Below are 23,238 nucleotides of genomic sequence, written 5' to 3'. Positions count from 1 at the left end.
GCTGGCCTTCTACCTGGACCGAACCAGGCCGTTCAGGAAGTCCTTGCAACTATTCCTTGCATCGGCCGAGCGGATGAGGGGGCAACCAGTTTCCACCAAGCGCATTTCCCTCTGGATCACCTCGTGCATACGCACATGTTACGACTTGGCAGGGGTTCCCCCGCCACGTATAGTGAAGGTGCATTCTACCAGAGTGCAAGTCTCGTCGGCCGCCTATGTAGCCCACGTCTCTATCCAGTACATATGTAGGGCTGCCACGTGGTCCTCTGTCCACACCTTTTCCTTGCACTATGTGATCGTCTCCCAAGCACGGGATGACGCCGGGTTTGGTAGGGTGGTACTCTGTCCCGATAACCCTTAAACTCCTACCCACCTCCATCAGATATAGCTTGGAGTCACCTACTGTGGAATACACAGGAGCAATCACTTGAAGAAGAAAGGACAGTTACCTGTTCTGTAACTGGCGTTCTTCAAGATGTGTTGCTCCTATCTATTCCACGTCCCGCCCTCCTTCCCCTCTGTCGGAGTTGTCTGGCAAGAAGGAACTGAGGGTGGGGGGAGTGCGCAGCTCCCCTTATAGCGCTATAAAGGTGCCACTCCAGGAGTCGCAGCGGTGCTCCCCCACTACGGGTACTGCTAAGGGAAAAACTTCCAGCACCGGTGCACGTGGTGAGCACGCACACCTACTGTGGAATAGACAGGAGCAACACATCTCGAAGAATGCCAGTTACGGAACAGGTAACTGTCCTTTTTAAAGGATGTCTAGATTTCATTCCTGTAGTAACAGAACTGGTGATAGGAAATCAGGAAGAGAGAGAGAGGGGTGTCTAAGGGCTGGTCTACACTGGGGGGGGGGGATTGATCCAAGATACGCAACTTCAGCTTCGCGTAGCTGAAGTCGAAGTATCTTGGATCGAATTACCTGGGGTCCACATGGCGCGGGATCGACGGCTGCGGCTCCCCTGTCGACTGTGCTACCGCCGCTCGCTCTGGTGGAGTTCCGGAGTCGACGGTGAGCGCGTTCCGGGATTGATATATCGCGTCTTAACCAGACGCGATATATCGATCCCGGATAAATCGATTGCTACCCGCCGATACGGCGGGTAGTGAAGACGTACCCTGTGTGTGTCTTAAATTGGTTAAATAGCCTAACTTTCAGTACTCAGTGTTTCAAAAATGTTAGACTGCCAACCTGTGTCGTAGAGATGTCTTCTGTTTTTAAAAAAACCCATGAATAAAGCTACTTTAAGGGAAATTACTGCTTTGTCCCCAAAGAGCTATGAGATCTTTGCTCACCAATTCTCATAAAACTTTTATTTGTTATGCCTTTTTGGTGACTTTAGTATTACAATCTATTATAAATAAAGTGCATTTCATTGATTGATTTTAAAATGAAATTAGTAACTGGAAAAAATGGCCAGTATTTTTTTTAAACCTGTGACAATTATAAACTACTGTATTCTGTCATTTACTTTCTAGAATCGAAAGTATATCTAAGTATAATCTAAAGTTCTCCTGCAAAATGGCGGCTGTGCAAACCCTTCTGTGGCTGGATCGTTCTTGTGTTTTTATTTTAAGTACAAAATAAATATGTATAACAAATTTAAAAGTATGTAATTAGTAATTTGATATGTTGGGTGGTGCCTTGTTTTATGTGTTTGCTCCCCTGATGTTAGAACCTGGCTATGCCGCCGCTGCTGTAGGGGGCTCATCACCCAGCAGCTGGGGGCCACCATGCGGGCTCGGCAGGGCTGCTGGCCACAGGGCCAATGGGTGTGGGTGGGCTGGGTGGGATCTCGGGAGTCATGTCTCAGGGATCTGCCCCGCTCCCCAGCACTGCTCCAGCTCTGAGCTGTCTCCCCTGCCTGGGACTTATGGGGCCCCACCTGCCTCCCCGGGGGAAGAGCCACCTGGCACTGGTGCAGAGGCTAGGCCAGTCTCAGACAGTCACAGGGGACAGTGTGGGGGCGGAGGGGGGAGGCTTAGCTGGGTCCTGAGGGAGCCTGGCCCGGCTTGGCTCTGCTTCTGCTCCAGCCTGGCTGATTGCACCACTCCCAAGGGGCCGGAGTTATCCTGCCCCAGGATCAGCTCTGGCTGTGCTGCTGGCTCAGCCTGGCAGACACAGTCACCTCCCATCAGGGCCAGCTATTGTGGCTGGGGGTTAGGGTGTGGGAGAGTAGGTCTCTAGTGGGTCTGGGGGGGTGCTGGGCAGTGGGGGGTGGGGAGATCTGTGTGTGTTGGGGGGCTGTGCAGTGGGGGAGATCTGTGCGTGTTGGGGCACTGGGAAGTGTGGGGGGTCTGTGCGGGGCACTGTGCAGTTGTGGCGGTGGAGCGGTGGTGGGCACTGGGCAGTGAGGGGATCTGTGGGGGGGCTCTGGGTGGGGAGGTGCAGGGCACTGTGCAGTTGTGGGAGGGCTGTGGGGGGTCTTCAGCTAGGGGGCACTGGGCAGTGAGAGGATCTGTGGGGGGGTTCTGAGTGGGTGGGGGAGTGGTCTGGGAGGGCACTGGGCATGGGGGTTTGAGGGGGTCTTTGGGTGGTGTGGCACTGGGCGTAGGGAGTCAGAGGGGTGCTGGGCAGGGGGGTAGCATGGTACAGCATGGGCCCACCCCCAAGGGGAAGAAGCACGATGGCAGCGCAGGGCCGGGCTGGACAGTGTGGGTCTGGCAGCTCCCGGTTTGTAAACAGCGCCCTTATACTGGGCTGGGTGGAGCGGGGCTGTCCCTGCCGTGCCATGACCCATCTCCCATTGCCCCCAGCCAGCCCCTCGCTCTGAGGACTCTGCCTCCCTGCCCCATGTCCCCATTTCCCCCATGGGACCCCACAAATATGTTTAGCACCGGGCCCACAAAAGGTTTATCCAGCCCTTTTTGGGGTGCAGGCTCTGGGATGGAGTTGGGGTGCAGGAGGGTTGCAGGCTATGGGGAGTTTGAGTGAGGGGTGCAGGCTCTGCCCTGGAGCAGGGGCTTGGAGTACAGGAGGGGGTGCAGCCATGTGGGCTCTGGGAGGGAGTTAGCAACTCAGCACGTTGTATAAGAGAAAGGAGCTGCAGTGATTTCATATAGACATAGAAACTGATAAAAGACTCTTTTACATACTCAAAATGTGAGATGCAGAGTTTGAGGGAGGGAGGGAGTACAATATTTCACCGCATTCAGTCTCCTGGCTGGAGCAGTAACGTAGCCCCGCAGCACTTGTATATGATAGAGAGGAGCTTGACAGGCTAGGAATTAAAGGCCTGTGCCTTTAAGACCCCAGTCCCAGGAAACCGCCCTCTGCTCCGGGGCTGACATGCAGCGTCCCTGTGAGCAGAACGAAAACAGCCTCTGCACCCCCTACACCAGCGAGCGGCTCATCCCACGGGGTCACTGTTCCCCCCTCTTCCCCTCCCTAAACGGGGGTTTTGTCCCCGCACGGGGTCTGGCAGCGTCTTCCCCCCAGGCTTAACCCCGGCTCCTACCCCCCACCCCCGATTTTTCCCCTTCAGCCCCTCTTCTGCCGCTACCTACAGTAGCTTGATCCCCCCAGGCTAGTAAATTTCTGCCCTCTGTTCAGACCCTGACAGCCCCCCCGTTGCGATTTGCCCCCCTTAATCCTTTTAAACCCCTCCAAAGAGGAGGCAGCAAATCGTAAGTAGAAGTAAGGGCAGAGAGAGGGCAATGGCAGCAGCAGGGGGAGGCTTCGGTGGCAGCAAGAAACTGGTGGAAATCTTCTATGACGTGGTGTCTCCGTATTCCTGGCTTGGATTCGAGGTGAGGGGGGGAGAGGCACAGACAGAGAGAAATGCAGGAAGGGGGATGAGGGCAGTAGGGGCTGGGAGGAATAGACTTTAGGCCTGTGGAAGTCCTAGGAAATCCCCGGTGTTTCCTGAGTCTCCGAGCCCCCAGGACCTGCCTTATGTCAGGTGCTTCCCCTCCATGTCATTGCTGAATTTTTCCCTGGCTGGCAGCAGGCTGTAGAAATGGGAGATCATTTCTCCCCCACCCCCGTGCTCCTCTTCAGCCAGAAGTGTTTATAGTAAGAATAGTTTGCAAGGTCACAGCTCCTACCTGTGGGTACTTGCAGCTGGTCATTTAAAGGGCCTCTGTTGGCCAGCTCTCGCTTAGTTTGTTTCATACAGGATTACATCTATTTTCTTTTATAGAGGTATGTTTGTGTTCTCATACTGACTGTGTTGCCTTGCCTGGAACAACTGAAGTTAGTACAATTGGATAAAAGCCAGTGAAAGGTGCTGACTATTCAGTGGAGAAAGTTAGTCATTATGCTTTAGAGAAGATTCATAGAATCATAGACTTTCAGGGTTGGAAGGGACCTCAGGAGGTCATCTAGTCCAACCCCCTGCTCAAAGCAGGACTAATCCCCAGACAGATTTTTGCCCCAGATGCCTAAATAGCCCCCTCAAGGATTGAGTTTATAACCCTGGGTTTAGCAGGCCAATGCTCAAACCACTGAGCTATCCCCTCCCCTGTTCTACAGTTATTACTGGAGTATAGGCAAAAATAACAGGAGTACTTGTGGCACCTTAGCATCCGAAGAAGTGGGTTGTAGCCCACGAAAGCTTATGCTCTAATAAATTTGTTAGTCTCTAAGGTGCCACAAGTACTCCTGTTATTTTTGCGGATACAGACTAACACGGCTGCTACTCTGAAACTGGAGTATAGGTTATGAGCCTGATCTTAATCTTAATTACACATGGCCTTTGGACTAAATTCTGCCCCATGGAATCCCAGTGAAATCAATATCGTTTCAGGAACATGAGGAGCCTGGGCCTTATGCCTAAAGCTAGCTGGAACATGCTAATATTTTTTTTAATTTGAAACAATTTTCATTCCACACATTTTGAAGAGGAACCAGGTTTTGGGAGGGGGTTGTCTTTGTTGTTTTTGGTTGGTTGAAAATGTTGTAAACAAACTTTTTAGTTTGTGTTTTCCCCCATTTCTCTCAACTATTTCCTGTTTCCATTTTGGCCAATGAAAGTGGGAGGAAAGGAGAGGAGAAAGGGGCAAGGAAACAAATGTTAACAACAAAGCCAAAAAAGTCTCACTTTTGTCAAAAATTGAAAATTGCAACAAAAAAAAATTGCAGTAACTTTCATTTTTTTTAAATGGCCTTTTTTGTCAACATTTCAAATGGAAAATTTCAACCCACTCTATTTGACTTTAGGGATACACACATTGACATCATACCTGACTAACCTCTGGTTTTTCAGGAATTTCTCAAGACCAATGGTGGTGTTTCCAAAAATCTCAGGATTTTTTTTTTTTATTCGTGTGCTTTGGGTGGCATGTATGTTGCTACCATGAAAATGCCTTAATTTTGCCTTGGTTTTAATATCAATCTGAGGCTGCAGATAGACTTCACAAGTGGTCCTTCGTGGTTCTACCCTTATGCCATGGCCCCACCCTTATTTCCGTGCCCCATCCCCCCTAGAGGTGGGAGCAAGCTTCATATTTAAGATGCAACGGCAGTTCACACCTTTTGAAGCTATTATTTCAAACTCTCTGTATGCTGTTATCATTGCATTACATGTGTCTATGAGGGAGAGACCAATTTGTAACCCACAGTTAGACCACGCCTACATTAGCAAGCTTACAGTGGCAAAGCTGTACCAATGCAACTGCACTACAGTAAGATCAGTTGTGTAGCTGCTCTATGCTGGCGGGAGAGAGCTCTCCTGTCACCATAATAAAATCACTTCCATGAGCAGCAGTAGTAATGTCGGCTCTCCCGCCGACATAGCGCTTGTCCACACTGGCAGTTCTGTCAGTGTAACTTATGTTGCTCAGGGGTCATGGTGGTTGTTTTTTTCACAACCCTGAGCGACATAAGTTATACTGATAAAAGTGGTAGTGTAGACATGGCCTAAGTGTTGCGCTCTCTCTCTAGTGGCTGGACCACTGATAAGTTTATATATTGTTTACAGCTTTTGAGCTATTAGTTATGTCTCAAGCAATAGATCCAACTAGCCTGGGTTCAGTCTCCACTGCCAGTGACATACCTGGGGCATCACATTACACACTTTTTAAAATAAAAATTGAGATTCTCATTTTATCACATGACTCCATAGCTGGATCCTATAGCATCTATATCCTCATCTTGTCCTGGATGAAATAGATTAGAGCAGCAATAGACAGAGTTGTTCTGGGAGACAGGCCCAGAGGAAATAGATCTCATTTATACTCATGAAGTGCTTAAAGAAAGGGGAGATGCTATTATTTTCCTGATTTAAAAGAAATAAATAAATCTGATGTGTCATTTCTTCTTCCTGCTCCAGAGAGAAACCTGGGTGCAGCGGCACATTTATCTCCATGGCTATCATTGGAGTGCATTTCACAGGGGCTTAGGGCTGCTTGATATTTTAATCCCTGGTCGCTCTGTAGTAATTTACAAACCTTCCCCACAGTATCGCTGGCATGAAGACCTGAGCTGCCCTGCTGATCCCAGGGTTGATTTCTAATGGTCTCAGACAGATCAGGCTTTATCTGATAGATGTATTTTAGTGCCTAGATCCTGGTTCTGTCAGGCACTGGGCCTCTGGTCCTCATTGCGGGTCTTAGGCGTTGTTTATCCATTATTATTTGTCCCATTGCAGGTGCTTTGCCGGTACCGGCAACACTGGAGCATTGAGTTACGTTTTCGTCCTGCTTTCCTTGGAGGCATAATGAAGGAGACTGGTAGGTGTTCCACTGCTCCTAACCCCCAACAGAGAACATCTGGAACCCGCTGCAGAGTGTGGCTATGAGTGTGGCTTGCACTCGGGTTCTGGCAGGGCACTGCTGTGAGGGAGCTATGGGGAGCCAAAATGGATGCTATGGGGAATATCACAGACCACTGAGACTCCCTGCTGTCATTAGCCAGGCATTGCTGAAGCCCTGCCATTCTACTCAGAGATCTAAGGCTTTGTCTACACTAGCACTTTTGTTGGTCAGGAAAAAAACACCCCCCTGCCTGACAAGTTTCACCGACAACAGCATTGGTGTGGACAGTGCTATGTTGGCGGGAGCGGCTCTCCCACAGACATAGCTACTGCCGGTCGTTAGGGGTGGTTTAATTACGCTAGTAGGAGAGCTCTGTTATGAGTTCTGTTCTGGCTCTGTTGGAGACTTGATTTGACTGAAATTGCAAAGCACTTCATCTTGGTGTGCCTCAGTTTCTCACTTTTAAAATAGGAATAATGATTATCATAAAGCACTTTATTAAGGAGGGTGAGGAACAGCACTTTATCTGTACCCAAAAGTTTATTTATCTTTAAAAACTGATTTAGCTGGTGCAAACCCCTTTGTGGACATTCTTATTGGTTTAAAACTGGTTATGTCCGTTTTATCACCTGCAAATTTACTGATGCAAGTGAAACTGAAGTAAGCCAGGTTTAAACTGATATAAGAGTGTCCTCACACAAAGTTGCAACTGTTTTACTAAATCAATATAAAATTACACTTTTAGTTAGACTAGTTTAAATTTGTGTGTAGACCAGGCCTACCTTATAACTGGAATCTTCATCTTGTAATTTCACCTTTTCTGTAAGGTAACCAGCCCCCAGCGATGGTGCCAAAACGTGGGGAATACATGATGAAGGATATAAAGAGGATGGCAAAATATTACCAGGTCCCAATGCAGATCCCCAAGGATTTCCTTGGGAGTATTATCAGAAAAGGTAAGTAGAGGAGGCTGCTTGGTCAGTGAGTTGACCTTTCACCTTAAGGAGATCTGGGTCCAAATCTTACATGACATTGAAGGGGGGAAAATGAGATTAGATGTTCTCTGCTTCTTCCTCCATTTGTGATTTGTATGAAGTCCGTGCATAGCTTCACGAGTGGAAATTCCTACTCGGGAAAGGGCTGAGAGTGGGATAGCATAGGAGTTTCTGCAGATCGTGATTGAGGTGCTTTGGCAGAGCTGGGAGGGGGAACAGCTCAGAGTAGGAGGCAAGGAGGTAGGAGGCAAGCCCACAAGCTCTGACACTGTAATATTTTTCATCACTGAATTACATGAGGCACAGATTGTGTTTAAAAATAGCAAATCGTTTTGCAAATAAAAGCATTGGGTTCAGATCAGTCCTATTCACAGGGTCATGTTATTTGTGACTGTTCAGACGACTGCCAGAAATTCATGACAATGTTCACAAATGCTGAAAATCTCAAATATTCACACAAACAAGTTATTACAGGAAAGTGTGTTCTTCGTTATTTACAGGGTGGATTTGATTTAAATCACTAGTCAGGAAGACTTGATTTAATCATGAATTTTTACATAAAAGTGCATTCTTGTTGGTTGTTATAACCTTGATACATATTCTTCACAACTCAGAGATTGATGTAGGTTTCAATTTTAGAAGGTACTCACTATACATTTTTAAAGTGATTTATTTTGAAAAAATTTCAGATTAGTTTTACAGCTATATCAGAAAATGAATGATTGTTTGGTTATTTCATTTACCTTTGGTAAATGAAGCAGATATTTATGAAGTCATTGGGAGGTGAACTATCTCCAATTCAACAGGTTAATCATTAATATTTGGAGGATTTTCTTGTCATGCTGTACTAGGAGGAGAACATCACCAGACATTTACATTGTTTTATTTAACTAAAACAACATTATGTCTTCTGGGTTGTTTTTTTTTCTTCAACAGCAAACACATAATATTTTGACAAAACAAGCATATGAATTTTTGAATTTAGTTGAACATTCAAGTTTTTTAACATCAGGTTTGTTTTTGTTAAAATTGTTTTTAACTATTTTAGTTAAATGAAATATTTAAAAAAAAAAACACACAAAAATTAGACTATGTCAGCCAGGTCAACATGAGAAACTTAAAATATTGGCTTCTGAAGCTAACTTGGTTGTCTTCACCTTCATTTTCCTGTTTGTTCATAATCTGGAACAGAAAAAGAAGCTTTCCTGCTTTTTCAGGTCCAGAATGTTTTCTCAATTTGGAATGAATTGGTCCAAAGGAAGAAAATATTCTTTCTACACTGGCAGAAGCAGCTACTGCTGTTAAAAGTGAGATTATCCCTTCAACAGTCTCAGAATCCAAGTGCTTAAGTGACTTCCACCAGTTCACCGGTGTGACTTTCTTTAAAACATCATCATAAAACATATATTTCTTGAATGGTTCACCCTTAGCTCTGAAGTTTATTATAGTTGGCATTATGGAGGGATGATTGCTGGATGTCCATGTCATAGCCAACTCCTCTTCTTCAGCAGTTTAAGGTTTGACCCTGGGACTGAGTATTGAGAATATTTGCAAGAAAATGAGCTGGAGATAGTGGTTGTCCAGATTTTTTTTTTTTTTTTTTAAATGCTTGTAATTTAACTCGATCATTGCATATTTCTCTTTTTAAGATCTCACTCAGTTCCTTCTAAATTTCAACAGCGTCAGCAATAAAACAGCTATTTCCCTGCATTTTGTTCAAGGCTGCAGAAATAGGCTTCAGGGTACTCAGCATATGTTCATTTCTCTTAAGCCCAGTGTTGAATTTTGGCTGTGACAGTGCCATCTATTTTTTCACGATTTTGTTCACAAACTGTCATCAAATTAGGCCAGTTCTTGATATAGTGCTCAAAACAGTCTACTACTGAGTTCCATCCCACATCTTGTGGGAGGAACCAAGCTAACTCTCCCACTTTTTTTTCAGAGCAGCTGCTGCAAAGTGGTTGTTACAGAAGTATTTTGCAATTTCAACAACATTAGCCTTCATTTCTGGAACACTGAAGTCTTTGGCTAGGAGGTGCATCAAATGAGCACTGCAACCGTATGTTATTAGCTTGGGACTCTCTTCTAAATAATCTCTTATCATTTTGGATACATTTGCAGCATTGTCTGTGACCAAGCTGCGTACTAGACGTTTCCCCCCCCCCCCCCCCCGCTCCCTCCCTGCTGTTTCTTATAGCTTTTACTGCTACTTCTTGTAAGTATTCTGCTGTGTGTGCATTTCCTGATGTATCAATTGTTTCTGTAAGGAAGACATTCCCTTCTTCTGTTGTCACACAAGCACATACAACAGGATAACTGTGGACATTGCTTCACCCATCAAGACTCAGGTTAACAATTTTACCCTCTAGACCTTTTGCGCACTGCTCAATTTCTTTCATACACTTTATCCAGCAATTTGCCTGCGACATCTGCTCTGTTGGGTGGACTGTATCCTGGTCTTAGTGACTGAACCATGTTAATGAAGGGTGGGTTCTCAATCATACGGAAATAAGAGTTTGTTGCATAAACAAACTGGGCAATTTTTTCATCAATTACCTCTTTTTGTAATCTGCTGGTTCTTATCACAAACTTATCTATGGTTGTTTCTGGATGATGGATTTTTTTTTCCTTTTTGCTACAGGTGATATATTGTGGCTATGTGATATACGTGATGTGACTGAAACACTATCATTGGCATTAGAGTTTTCACTCTATATGCATCCGAAGAAGTGGGTTGTAGCCCACAAAAGCTTATGCTCTAATAAATTTGTTAGTCTCTAAGGTGCCACAAGTACTCCTGTTATTATCATTGGCAGATACCTCTGAAACTATAGAAAATGATGGTGATCTTGAAGGTGGATAGTCTTCAGAATCCTGTATGTTGAGGATGGATTCTCCTAAACAAAATAAGTCAACGCAGTTATTTAATTATTACCATACTGCTCATCTAGTATTACTCATTGCATTCACTGACACTCAGTACTACTTTAAAGGTGAAATTGTAAAAGGAAGATCTGCCTATTTCAGATATATATATATTTTTTATCACAACTGCATCTAAAATGATAGTACCATAGAGTAACAACTATATTTTTTTGTTCAAACGTGGAAATTCAAGAATAGTCCAGAAGGAAGGCAGGCTGTTCTTAAGAAAGAAGTATGAAATAAAAAAGTTTACCAACCTGAAGATCCTGCATGTTCAGACATGTTCCTTTCATCCTCTTCAACGCAGCTTCCTCCTGAGAAGGAACACTTCTCATGATGTTGTTTCATTCAAGCAACTAGGTCTTGCATTTATTTGTTGCACTGTTTGCATTTTGCACACATGCCTGTCTTACCCACAGGTAGAGGAACTTCATTAAAATAAATATTCCCAAACTGGCTCTCTTTTACGGCCTGCTGCCATTATAGGTTTTCCCTTCTAGTGAGAGAACGGTATGGTAGATTTCAAATCAATGAAAGCTACACTCAGAAAGACCTCAAGACTTCTGGAATATGCTGCTCAAACAGTTTCACTTTTGTTTCTACTGCCTGTCCCTCCCTTCTCACATTTATCTCTAAACTTAGGGCAGGTCTTCACTACGGGGGGGAGGGTCAATTTAAGATACACGAATAGCGTAGCTGAATGCGACGTATCGGAGCCGACTTACCCCGCTGTGAGGACGGCGGCAAAATCGACCTCCGCGGCTCCCCGTCGACGGCGCTTACTCCTACCTCCGCTGGTGGAGTAAGAGCGTCGATTCGGGGATCGATTGTCGCGTCCCGACAAGACGCGATAATTCGATCCCCGAGAGATCGATTTCTACCTGCCGATTCAGACGGGTAGTGTAGACCTAGCCTTATTCTCCTTGTCCAGATCTATTCCGCCCCCAACAATCTTCTATCCATTGAACTTTTTGAAACTTTGCACTTTTAGAGAGAGGTAAGGGATTGACTCCGTGTACACAAATTTGCAGAGGGACAGTAGGGTTGAGGGCTTTTATTTCTCATCTCTATATATTATTTAAAAACATTTTTGCTGTTAACAAGCATGTTATCTCTGGAAACACAAATCCACAGTTTGAGAACTGCAAAAGGAAGCATCTCTGATGGTATCTTCTAGACTGAGCACTGAATCCCATTGGGTAGATAGACAGATTAACCTAAATAATCTATACAGAAGCCCCTGGAACCTCATAAAATTGGGTCCCTAATCCATGAACTATTGGAACTCATTTACAAACCTTTTCTTAAACATTACATGAATATATTATCTCAAAGTATAGAATTTATAATCCCTATTCCATGGTGAGACATTATAGCTCAAAGATATATCTTAAAACTATATTTAGATAAAATGCTTTTTGAGGAAAATCTGATTTAAATAAAAAATCCGATTTCCTCCCCCCCCAATAAAAGTCATTGATTTTTATCCACCCTGGCTATTTATTATACTGCTGCTTTAAAAAAAGTTTCCATCAAAACAGAGTGCAGAACCAATTCCATGTGACTTAGGTGACCAACCACACAGAAACAAATTGCAATTGACTGAAGTGAACAGTTCACAACAACCCTCCATAGGCTGAACATTCTTCATCAAGTTTATTGATTATTTAGAAATAATGAATAGATCAGTGGGAATCAGGATGGGTTCTTGAATGAGTCACGCAACAGAAATGGGGCTGAATTCAAAACAAGTATTACTGGCAATGAATAGTTTGACCTGCACTAATAGGGTTAAGACCCCAAGGACTGGTGCCACTGAACATTGGACATCCACAAATATAACTAGTGTTCAAGATATTAATACTGCTACTTCTTAGCACTTGTATGAACTGCACATAGCAGATTTCAAGTTATTAGTGAGCTAGTGCCTAATGTGCAGAGAAGCTGAGCACCCACAATTCTGGTTAAAATCAGTGGAATTGAGGGTTTTGAGCACCTCTGAATATCAGGTCCTACTTGTCTCTAGTTGGGCTTCCAATGTTGGAGGCCCCAGAACTAGAAGCAACTCTTGAAAGTTTGGCCCATGATGTTTTTGGCCATAACAAACTTAGAGTCCACTCTCCATCTGAGACCAGTGCAGACTGTTTAGCAAGCCATTCCCATAGGTGAATCCCAACTAAGTCCCTTTCCTAGAGAACCCTCTCCCTGTTTAGACCCTGCTGCAGGCTTAAGTAGCTAACTCCCTGGGACAGTCCCAAGGAAATCCCATACAGAAGTAGTCTTCTTATGAACATTGGCAAGAGTTTCATTAATGACCTCTACACCTTGGGGATATTCCCAGAGCAGTGGCAGACTAAAAGCCCTGTCCTGGTGTGACATTAGTGCAGACTTCATTGGTTGATGCTGTTCCTATGCCTCCTCAATGTGTCTTTCTGTCTTTCACACCAAACCCAGGCAGCCTTTCTGCCATGCGCTTTATCACAGCCGTGGATATGATACAGCCACAGTTCCTGGAGCCTGTGTCCAGAGAGCTCTGGATGCGCATCTGGTTCCGGGTGAGTACTTATGCATATCCCCCATCCAGCTCCTGTCCCCATCTTCCTGCCCCTCCTCTGCCCTCAGTCAAACATGTAGTAGGAGGATTGAAATCTGTGGTTCAGGGTCCAATCCAAGGAAAGCACTACATTCCAAGTCAATTTCAGCTTCTTCTGTTCCTTTCATTGTTTGGCTGCTGCACCAATAGTTAATTCCAGAGTCCACATAATCCAGTTCCAGTTTGGGTGAATGGGATCTTTTCCTCTTTCCTGTGGGAAATTCTCCAATGGGATCCCGGTCCTCAGCTGAGCTTTTCTGACTACGTCCCTGCAGGAAGACAGGGTCACTGTGAGAACTTCTCTTTGTAGATTCAGCATCTTGTTCATAAACATTTAACCATTTGATTTCCTCCTCCTCCTCTCACCAGGATGAAGATATCACCCAACCAGAGAGTATATTGGTAGTAAGTTTCTCCCTGTTACTACTGCTTCTATATTCATTTGCTGTGATTTATTGGATGTGGGTCTTAGGGTTACCGTCTAAGGAGGCAACTTAAATAATTTTCACTGGCTGTGGATTTTTTAAGGGATCATTTGGAGTTATCAGGAAATTCCCTTAGGGAAAATATGACTCCCATGTCAGTGACTCCAATCCCCCAAGTCTGTGGAAATGTGGGGGTAATTTCCCAAGTAACTTTGGTGCATTTTATTGCCAGGCCTATGGTGGATATTTAGGTCACGGTGCCTTCCCTAGCAGGATGCCCCAGAATAGGCAGTGGATACACTATTAATTATATTTTAATTAACAGTAATAAAGCCAGGAGCAATGTTCAAGAGTGAGCTCAGGGAAGGGGATGGGTTTGCTTCTATAAAAGGCTTTTAACTTGAGTTAAAATTTGATTCTGAAGGCAGATTGTGGAGGGGACAGTGATGGTGTGCCTTTCTTTGAAGTTGCTTTGGAATAGTGTCCGTTCTTCTTTTCCTCAGTTCCACTGTCTGCATCCTGCCTCTTCTGCTTGTTAGATCTCTGGCTATAATGCAGAGATAGGCAGAAGACAGTGTTCAGATTTGAACCACGATTAGTTTTGGGGTTTGTGTTTGAGGCCAAATCAAGGCCACAGTTCCAATTTGATCCCAAACTAGGATCTCATATTCTAGCCCTAGATGGTAGCCAAGTATTAGCCCCCACCTTAATTTTACAAATACTATTATTACTACTACTACTAATTTTATATAGCACTTTTCATCAGTATATCGCAAAGCAGAGAGGTTGCACAAGATTATTTTAGGCAGTGTTAGCATGAGAATCCATATCTCTGAAAGTCTTAAGCTATGTCTACACTGCCAAGTTTTTTCACCAAAAGTTATGCCACTTTTATTTAAGCGCTTTCATTAAACCGCTGTTGCATGTCCACACTGTGCTCCTTGTGTCGCTGGAGCGCATCCAAACTAGCAGCTCTTGCAAAGACGAGAGCAGTGCACTGTGGGTAGCTATCCCACTGTGCAAATGGCTGGGTGCTTTGGGAAGGGTTTGCAGTGCCTCATGGGGCAGGTACAGTGTCACATGATGCAGGTTTCTCAAGCCCATTATTCCATAGGCATCCTAATAGGTTGCCAGTCACTTTTCAACTGAAGTGTGGAAGGTGGGGTGTGTGTGTGTGTGTGTGTGTGTTGGGGCAGAGTGAGTGTATCCGCATGCTGTCTCGTAAATTCAGACAGCCGCCAGAAGCAACCAGTCCTGGGGGAGGGGGAAACCCAACATCAGCCCCGCCTCCCGCTCTGGGACACACAGAGACACACCCAACCCTGCCTGCCTGCCTCTGTGTTTAGTGTGGGAGACAGCAGGAGCATTCCATGTTAATGATTTGCTCTTTGTTTCCCTGGAGCAGAGCAGCACAGCGTGCTGGTTGTCAGAACGGAGCTTTGAAAGGGGCGGGGTGCATGCCTGCAGGGCTACTGAGTTCAAAACAATGAGCAGAGCAGTTACTTCAGGCATTGTGGGACACCTCCGGAGGCCAATTACAGCGATAAAAGCAAGCAAGGTGTTTACACTGGCACTTCGGCGATAAAACCTTTGCGCAAAAAGCCTCATCACTCTCATCTAGGTGGTTTTATTGAAGTGCTGCAACTGAGTTTTGTCTCAAAAAGTGGCTTTGCAGTATGTACACCTCTGTTGTTTCATCGCCAAAAGCTGCCTTTTGGTCAAAAAACTTGGCAATGTAGACCAGCCCTTAGCCACGCAGTCACACTACCTTTCAAAATAAATATTCTAGGTATATGTTCTTTGGCTTGTCCTGTCTGTAATCCCTCTGACCCTCCTCCCCTCTTAGACCTGAGCTAGAACTCAGAACCTCAGCTCTCGCATAGTCTACTTCCTAGCAAATGTGAATCCACTGGGAAAAGATGTGTCAAGGCCCCTCTTAGGCCTGGTCTACACTGGGGGGGGAGGGGTGTCGATCTAAGATATGCAACTTCAGCTATGAGAATAGAGTAGCTGAAGTCGACATATCTTAGAGCGAATTAAAATTACTTACTTCGCGCCCTCGTGGCGCTGGATCGACGGCCGCGGCTCCCCCGTTGACTTTGCTTCTGCCTCTCGCACTGCTGGAGTTCAGCAGTCGACGGGAGAGCGATCAGGGATCGATTTATCGTGTCTCCACTACACGCAATAAATCAATCCCCGATAGATCGATCGCTACCCGCCGATCCAGCAGGTAGTGTAGACGTACCCTCAGTGGCTGGTCCACATAGTAGTTAGCAGTTACTCCTGTAGCTCAAGCGGTAAAGCTATGTGCTGTTGAACTGAGGCTTTAACTATGTGAGAAAGTTGCACCAGTTAAATATAAGGTGTGAATTTAAAATAAAGTAGCTAAATTGGAGCAAACCCCTGTCTAGACACTTATTTTGGTTTGGGAGCAGGTTTTTTTTTTTTTTTGGTTTAGCATTAATTGATTGGGAACAGGTTTAAGCTAAACGGAAACAAGCGACTCTCAGAATGAAATAAGTGTCCCCAGAGCGAGGAGTTGCACCAGTTTTACTACATTGGTTTACAAACCAATTTACATTCACCTGGTGCAGCTTATTTGTATAGACAAGACCTGAATGTCCAGGTTCAACCCTGCTGATGGTCCATTTTGTGGACTTTTTGGTTACATGTGAGAATTTGTTCTTTTCTTTTTTTTAAAATGGGGTTCTTTCATTGACACAGGGAGATTTTATAGTAAAGATCTTTATAATCTGTACATTATGGTGTGACACAGTAAGATACGTGTGTCCCACATTTGGGCCCTATGTCTCACATTTTGATTGTTGGCATCACACAGTGGCAGATTTGAAGGTTGAGAAGTTCAACAAGGGATGAAGAGCCTCTTTTTATCTCCAATGAAGTAGAACACGCGCTGCCCTTCTGTACCAACATTCCAGTTCTGAAGATCACCCACCAACTTCCAGTTAGGCTTACTGAGTTTGGTCTCTGTCATGCAGTGTCACTCCTTGTTCCTCTATTGCTGTGTTTGGCAGGCTCCTTCCAATACTGTTTAGACACTTTAATACATTAATACTCTTCATCTTCTTTTCCACTACAGCACTTCATCTGTCTTAGTTCATATGTTGAAAGAGTTAACTTGAACTAAGCATAAACTCCCTTTCCCCCTTTTGCTAGCTAATTGAAAGCCCACCTAACAAGAGCTGCATATTTTGAGCCTGGGAGGTGATATCCCTTCAGCTTCATATTCAGAAGTCACTCAGAATAGGTGATATAACCAGGCAATGGGAGAAAGTAGGCCAGACTGTCCTGCCAGAGAAATGTCCTAGGAGGAGTATTTTGTTATCGTTTGACAACAGACCTTCAAGCAATGAAGCTGCATGTAATTATTATGTAACTATCATGATAACAGTGGCTGTTCTTATTTTCTGTCTGTCTGTCTCCTCAGGCTGCTGAGGAGGCTGGGCTACCCTCAGCGCTGGCCCAGAAGCTACTGGCAATGACCTTGACCCCTGAGGTGAAGAATCGTCTGAAGGAGACAACAGAGGAGGCACTGAAATATGGGGTGAGACGCTCCCATTGCCACGTGGGGTTAGATCTGTGTGTTCCTTTCCCAGCAGTGATATTGTGGGTCAAGGCAGGATGAAAGGGTAGATCAGTATACACAAGGATCCCATTGCTCTCAGACTTTTTTGTATTTTAAACACATCTTGCAAGCCAGCTCAATACCCTGAGTATTAGTGCAGGAAACTATCTTTTGGGAAACCCAGGTTTGATTCCTGGCACATTCCAAGGGAGGTGTCAGGGGACCGGTGTGCCAGAGACCAGAGCTAGTGCCTGGGGTCACTGCTCTCCACTACCATGCATGAAGCCCTGGTTCGATTCTGATTCCTTTTCGCTCAGTCCCATGGGATGACAGGGTCATAAGAGTTCTGCAGAATCCAGGCTTGGTGCATGGGACCCAGATTTGAGATAGAGAAAGAAGAAAAGGTAAAGGGAAAAAGAAAGTGAGAGTGCGAGGGAGGAAGAAAAGTGATACAGTTGTTCTTTGTAAAAGTTTCTCTTAGAACTGGTCTTGTGCTTATTCATCTCTTTGTGACTCTCCCTGTTTTGTCTCCCTGGGGGCATTAGGCATTTGGAATGCCAGCAGTTGTGGCCCATGTTAATGGTGAAGCTCACCTCTTCTTTGGCTCTGATCGTTTAGAGCTACTGGGCAATGTTATAGGTGAGTGTTTCTAGTAAGGTTTCCTTCTATTTTTTCTCCCTGGTAATTATCCATCTGCTCTAATGGGATGTGTAATGTGACAAACAAATTAACACTCTGGGGGTATATCTACACTACAGTTAAAAACCCGTGGCTGGCATGTGCCAGCTGGCTCAGGCTAAGGGGCAGTTTAATTACAGTGTAGACATTCGGGCTCGGACTGGAGCCCAGGCTCTAGGAACCTGCAAAGGGGGAGGTCCCAGACCTTGGGCTGTAGCCCAAGCCCAAATGTCTGCACCACAATTAAACAGTGCTTAACCTGAACCCTAGTCAGGTGGCATAGGTCAGCCGTGAATGTCTAATTGCAGTGTAGACATACTCAAAGACTCAGAATCTCCTTCCCTCTTGGGCCAGGGGAAGGGAGAGCTATATCTTTGTATCATCTGCACATTACCAATTATTTTACACTTTCTTCCAGATCATTGATCAAAATATTAAATCATATTAGACCAAGAACTGATCCCTGAAGGAGCCCAGTGAAGGCACCCCAAGTACTTAAGTCTCAGTTAGTAACTACATGTTGAAACCTGTCAGTTACCCAGCTTTTAACCCATTGAGCCATATTGATTTTGAATAGCACTCATGTTTGAATCAGAATATCAGGCGGTATTAATTCAAATGTCTTGCGTCTCCACGTCTCCACAGTTACCTTTATCTACCAGACATGAAATCATTTCAAAGAATTATATAAAATTTGTTTGACAGGATGCTCCATTATTTTTGCCTGGGCTTTGTTAGGCTGAGTAGCCCTTAATTATCCAGGTCATCCTATTTACCCCATTTAAGTATTGGTCTGACAGTGGCTTTCTTCCACTTCTGTCCCTTTCTAGTTTTCCTAGGGTTCTTAAAAATTAACGTCAGTGGACCAAAGAGCGCATTGATAAGCTCTTATAAAACTCTTGGTTGCAAATCATCCAGATCAGCTGATTTTACAATGTTTCACATTAGTAGAAGTTGTGTAACATCCTCCTTAGTTACCACTGTAAAAGAAGGCATGCTTGTCTGATTAACTCCACTTCGGTGGCAAATGCTCCTTTTCCCCTCGCCAGCCCCCTCCCCAGTGATGAGGTTACATGTTGAGCTCTCTCTCTGCTGGCAGAATGTCTGGAGACTGACAACCAGCTGCTGTAAATGGTGCAGCTACACACTATGGGGTAAATCCCCAGCTAAAGATCCAGCCTTTTATTAAAAATAAATAAATAAATAAATTGAAGCCTTCCCAGTCACCTGATGTCCTGTTTTAAGACTGTTGGAATCTCAGAGGTGCCATTCTCACACTACTGTAGCTGATTAATGCGGAATTTTGAAAACTAATTGTAGGTGCTGGACAGTAAATTGCAACTAACTAAGTCAAGCAAAGTTTATTTTTTGGTATGAAGTAGGGAAAAAATTGAGCTCAGGAGAGACCCTGTATTTATTGGGTGTAATAGCTGTCCAACTCATTTCAAATCTGACAGAAAAACATACCTCAATCCTAGACCTACCCTAGTAAAGGGAAATCAGCCTAAAACTTGTTTATGGATTTTAGCAAGGAGAAAGAGAACAAATTCAGGATTACAATGGAGACCTACTACTACCAGGACTTCATAATCCTACTATAACTAAGCTGAGAGGGGTTCTAGTTACATTTCCATAGCAGACAGTCCAGCTGGATGTGTATTCTGCTTAGCTTATAGTTTTGTGATTTCTTTTTAAATTTTTGTTCTAAAATAACTTTGATTTTAATTAAGAGTACTGGCTTAGGTTGTGGTGACTGTTAAAAACAACATTACCCACTGTTGGATGAGCCAGAAAAAAGGAAACTGAATTTCAACCTCAGATTTGGCAGTGTTTGGGGAGTGGCGTGTCAGTCATGGGAAATGAGTTCATGATCCCTTTTTGACCTAGCCCTGTGAGGAAACTGGCTAAGGGATGCCAGGCTTGATTACAGACTCCATAGCTCATCCTTAACCCCCAGATCTGTGAGCAGATTTTAAAATTCAAGCTAATCTTTGGTGCTGAGCAGTACATCTCAGCTAGCAGAGTCCAGTAGCCTAGATGTGAAAAGCTCTGTGTCCCATTAATTATATTCCCATTTCAGCACAAATACCCATTCCATGAGGGGGAAGGGCAGCCTTACCCTGCAACCCACCCCCAGTATCAGGATTTAATTTGTTAGCTTTTCTTACAGGAGAGAAATGGCTGGGACCAGTTCCTGCAGCTTCAAAACCCAGGATGTGAGAAATTCAGCTGCAATATGAAACAAGAAGAAAATAAGTCACTAAAATTTGAATGAAGCAGTAACGTCCATGCCTGAGAAGTGGCATCTAGGGTCCCAGAGGGGCTGCGAGGAGAGCAGTGATGTTCCCCTGGAATCCTCTGTCAGGATTCCAGTTCTACTCCAGTCCCCGTGATAGACTGAGACTGATTTTTCACTTTTTTCACAATACAGATAGATTTTTTCCAGGCAGGATGGGGACGTGGTGACACTTTGGTGAGTGAAATGTTAATACAGGGTCATGGGCAATGGCAGAGCTCTAGCTGGCTGATAAGGGTGATTGAAATCTTGTCTCACTTGTGGTCTGCAGTCTGGAAGCGCGCTGCTGAGAATGACTGAATTTGTTTCACCCTGTGAAGTGTAAATGCTTGTCAGGTTTTTTGTCTCAATCTACCCAAAGTGGGCAGTATTTGGTGATCAGTGGGAACTGCTAAGGGAACTACAGCTGTAAGTTTTTTATATATGCAAAAACTCCTGACCTGGCTACAGGAAATTGTTTTCAGGCTGAGAGCTCAGAGCAGGGTCTGAGTCCTGTCTGTGTCAGTGCCTTGCAGCTCAGCCCATATTGCCAGTCCCCTCATTATCCCTGCATTGCCCTGCACTTTGAATGCCTCTTTGGTTGTCGTATAATGTAATTCTCTCTCTCATATTATCTGAATCCTGCACTTGGAATAAATTTCATCTGACTGTTAGCCTGGACATTTTGCATTGTGGGGACACACTGGCTGATTATTTCCCGCCCCCCCCCCCCCAAAGTGCAGTTTATTCTACTCTGAAAAATGACATTTGAGCTAGATCCCTGCAGCCTAGTGGAATTCTCAGCCCCGAGTTAGGTGCCCGTACAATGCACAAAATAAGTAGGAGCCTCACAAAATAAGAAACAAATACAGCAATATCTAGGTCTCTATATCAGAACAGACCGATAGCTCAAGTGGCACAGGGACTTGTCTGTCTGCCATATCAGGTCAGACTCTTGGGCCATTTAACTTGGAATTCTGCCTGAACAGTACCCCAGTAGCTGGTATAAACGAACACAACGCTGGCCTATTGTCCCATGTTGTACCTCTGTGTGTGAGGGGAAGAGAAAAGCAGGGACTGAAGACTGACATGATTATTTCTATTACTTTCCCAGGTAACACAGTCACCCCCAGTAGGGGCTAAGCTGGAAGAAGCCTTGATGGGTGGGGCTGTGCTTGTGCTGAAGTAAGAGCTGTGCTAGTGTCTTGGCTGGCAGAGAGAACTCCTAGCAGCTTGGTTAGGGAGATATGTTAAGTATCTCAACTCTAGGAGTCACCACCTCCTTGGCTGAACATGTTTGGGCTAGGAGACAGTTCTCCCTGGCATGAGTGTGACTTGGCTGGGAGCCAGAACAGCCTGGGTGACTGATTTTTCTATCTCCTGGGCAATCTGGGGGACGGGACACATACCAGGGTTGGGGAAAGACTGTTGCTTTGGAATTGGGGACTAGCACTGTGAGAAGTCACCTTCCGTGGGTAGAGCAAGCTCTCGTTCTCTCCTCCTTTCACACCTGTCTTCCCCCCTCCCCCCCGCATTGACAACAAAATAAACACTGGCCTAGCATCATGAGCATTTCTAGAGGACTGTAGCGTGAAGATGAGCGCAACAGCCTCACAGCACCCAGGGTCGGTTGGTCACAATCTCCTTTTATTGCAAGCCAAGATGCCACACAGACACCACAAGCATGGAGCGAGGGTCAGAGATTCACATTTACACATCCTTCTACTGCAGGGTACAGAGAGCGGAGGGCAGAGAGAGAAAAGGGAGACGATACAGAGGGAAAATGAAATCCTCAAGGACAAGGCTGGGGAACTCATCAGTTACTGTAAAAAGAATGACACCTAACGGGACAGTGTTTCCTACACTAAGTTTGCAGTGTGATGAAAGATGGGGGAAGGAGAGACCTTCATGTACACACATTCTGAGGGGACAGGCATAGCCCTCAATGGGTTCAGGGCCTGGGCCTCTCTTTAATGACAGGGTTACAGTAATGACCTTGGAGGTCAATGGCAAATTCCATGTCAATTCATGGGGCAGCAATCGTGAACTGGATTTCTCTGCCTCCTCAAGAATGGACTCTTAAGTGCTGCCTTCCCAAGAAGAGAAGACCATGAACAGGCTATCTGAACCCTTCTGCACTGGACTCAATGGGGAAAGTTTTATACCAGGAATAAAAACAAACTGAAAGTGCTCCCTTTTCACGCTCTCTCCTCCACTGGTGGATGGAAATCCCCTAGTGGAATAGCTTGTTCCTGGCCCCAGAGGTGGCTGAGCTGGAATGATATACTTGAATGAATTAATGCCACATTTGGTTTCGTGGTTGGTTTTCTGGTTGCTTTTGACACAACCATCACTGGAGGAAGCAGAAGGGCCAGCAGTCTTGGGAATCCAGCTTTTCTCCTCTGAATCTCTAAGGTAAGGAGTAGCCAGGCCCTTCACTTCAGCAGCAAATCCTGAGAGAGAGACAACCAGACACACAGTAAAAGCAAGTTCCCCTCACCCAAATCTTACAGCTACCACTCTTCTGAAGGGACCATCTGGCCTCACTTGCTCTGTCTACTCCTCAACCTGACCACCTCCCTCCACCCCAGAGCTGATCCCTGCCCTAAAGATCTTTGTCTAAGTAATGTTTCGTTTAGACATTTTCAAAATGAAATATTTAGATATTTCAATTCTAAATGACTTTGTGCTGACGTATACTTCAACTTTATTTTTAAAAATTGACAAACATTAAAAAAACTCAAAAGCCAAATAAAATGGTTTGTTGAACACGAAACAATTTTTTTTCTGACTTTTCAGAAGGGCCAGCAAACTGAAAATCAGGTATTTGCTCTAAATGCACTGTACTTCCTTCCTTATGGGTGTTTCCTCTGCCGCCCCATCTCCCCCATGTTTCTATTGCTAAGTCTGCAGTCCCTGGGGGGAGTGTGTCACAGTCTGACATCCACATCCCCCATGGGGCACTGTGCTACTTCGCTGTCAGGTCAGAGAGAGGAAGTTTGTCACCTGGATAACTCACTCACCAAGACATTAACAAAACCAGAGAAACTGCTCCCACTGCATCT

General features: G+C 44.9%; 1 protein-coding gene across 1 annotated transcript; it reads left to right on the top strand.

The window, feature by feature from the left end:
• Positions 1–3,553: 3,553 nt before the first annotated feature.
• Positions 3,554–20,844, top strand: GSTK1 (glutathione S-transferase kappa 1). Its single transcript, XM_065401798.1, has 8 exons — positions 3,554–3,750; positions 6,591–6,672; positions 7,524–7,652; positions 13,071–13,171; positions 13,579–13,614; positions 17,083–17,199; positions 17,766–17,859; positions 20,069–20,844. Exons 1-8 carry the CDS (start codon positions 3,658–3,660, stop codon positions 20,116–20,118), a joined length of 702 nt encoding a protein of 233 aa, XP_065257870.1. The 5' UTR covers positions 3,554–3,657; the 3' UTR covers positions 20,119–20,844.
• Positions 20,845–23,238: the final 2,394 nt, after the last annotated feature.

Source organism: Emys orbicularis, chromosome 1, assembly GCF_028017835.1.
Source record: "Emys orbicularis isolate rEmyOrb1 chromosome 1, rEmyOrb1.hap1, whole genome shotgun sequence".
Classification (NCBI taxonomy): domain Eukaryota; kingdom Metazoa; phylum Chordata; order Testudines; family Emydidae; genus Emys; species Emys orbicularis.
The sequence above is the reverse complement of the archived record's forward strand: the minus strand, read 5'-3'. Positions and strand labels throughout refer to the sequence as shown.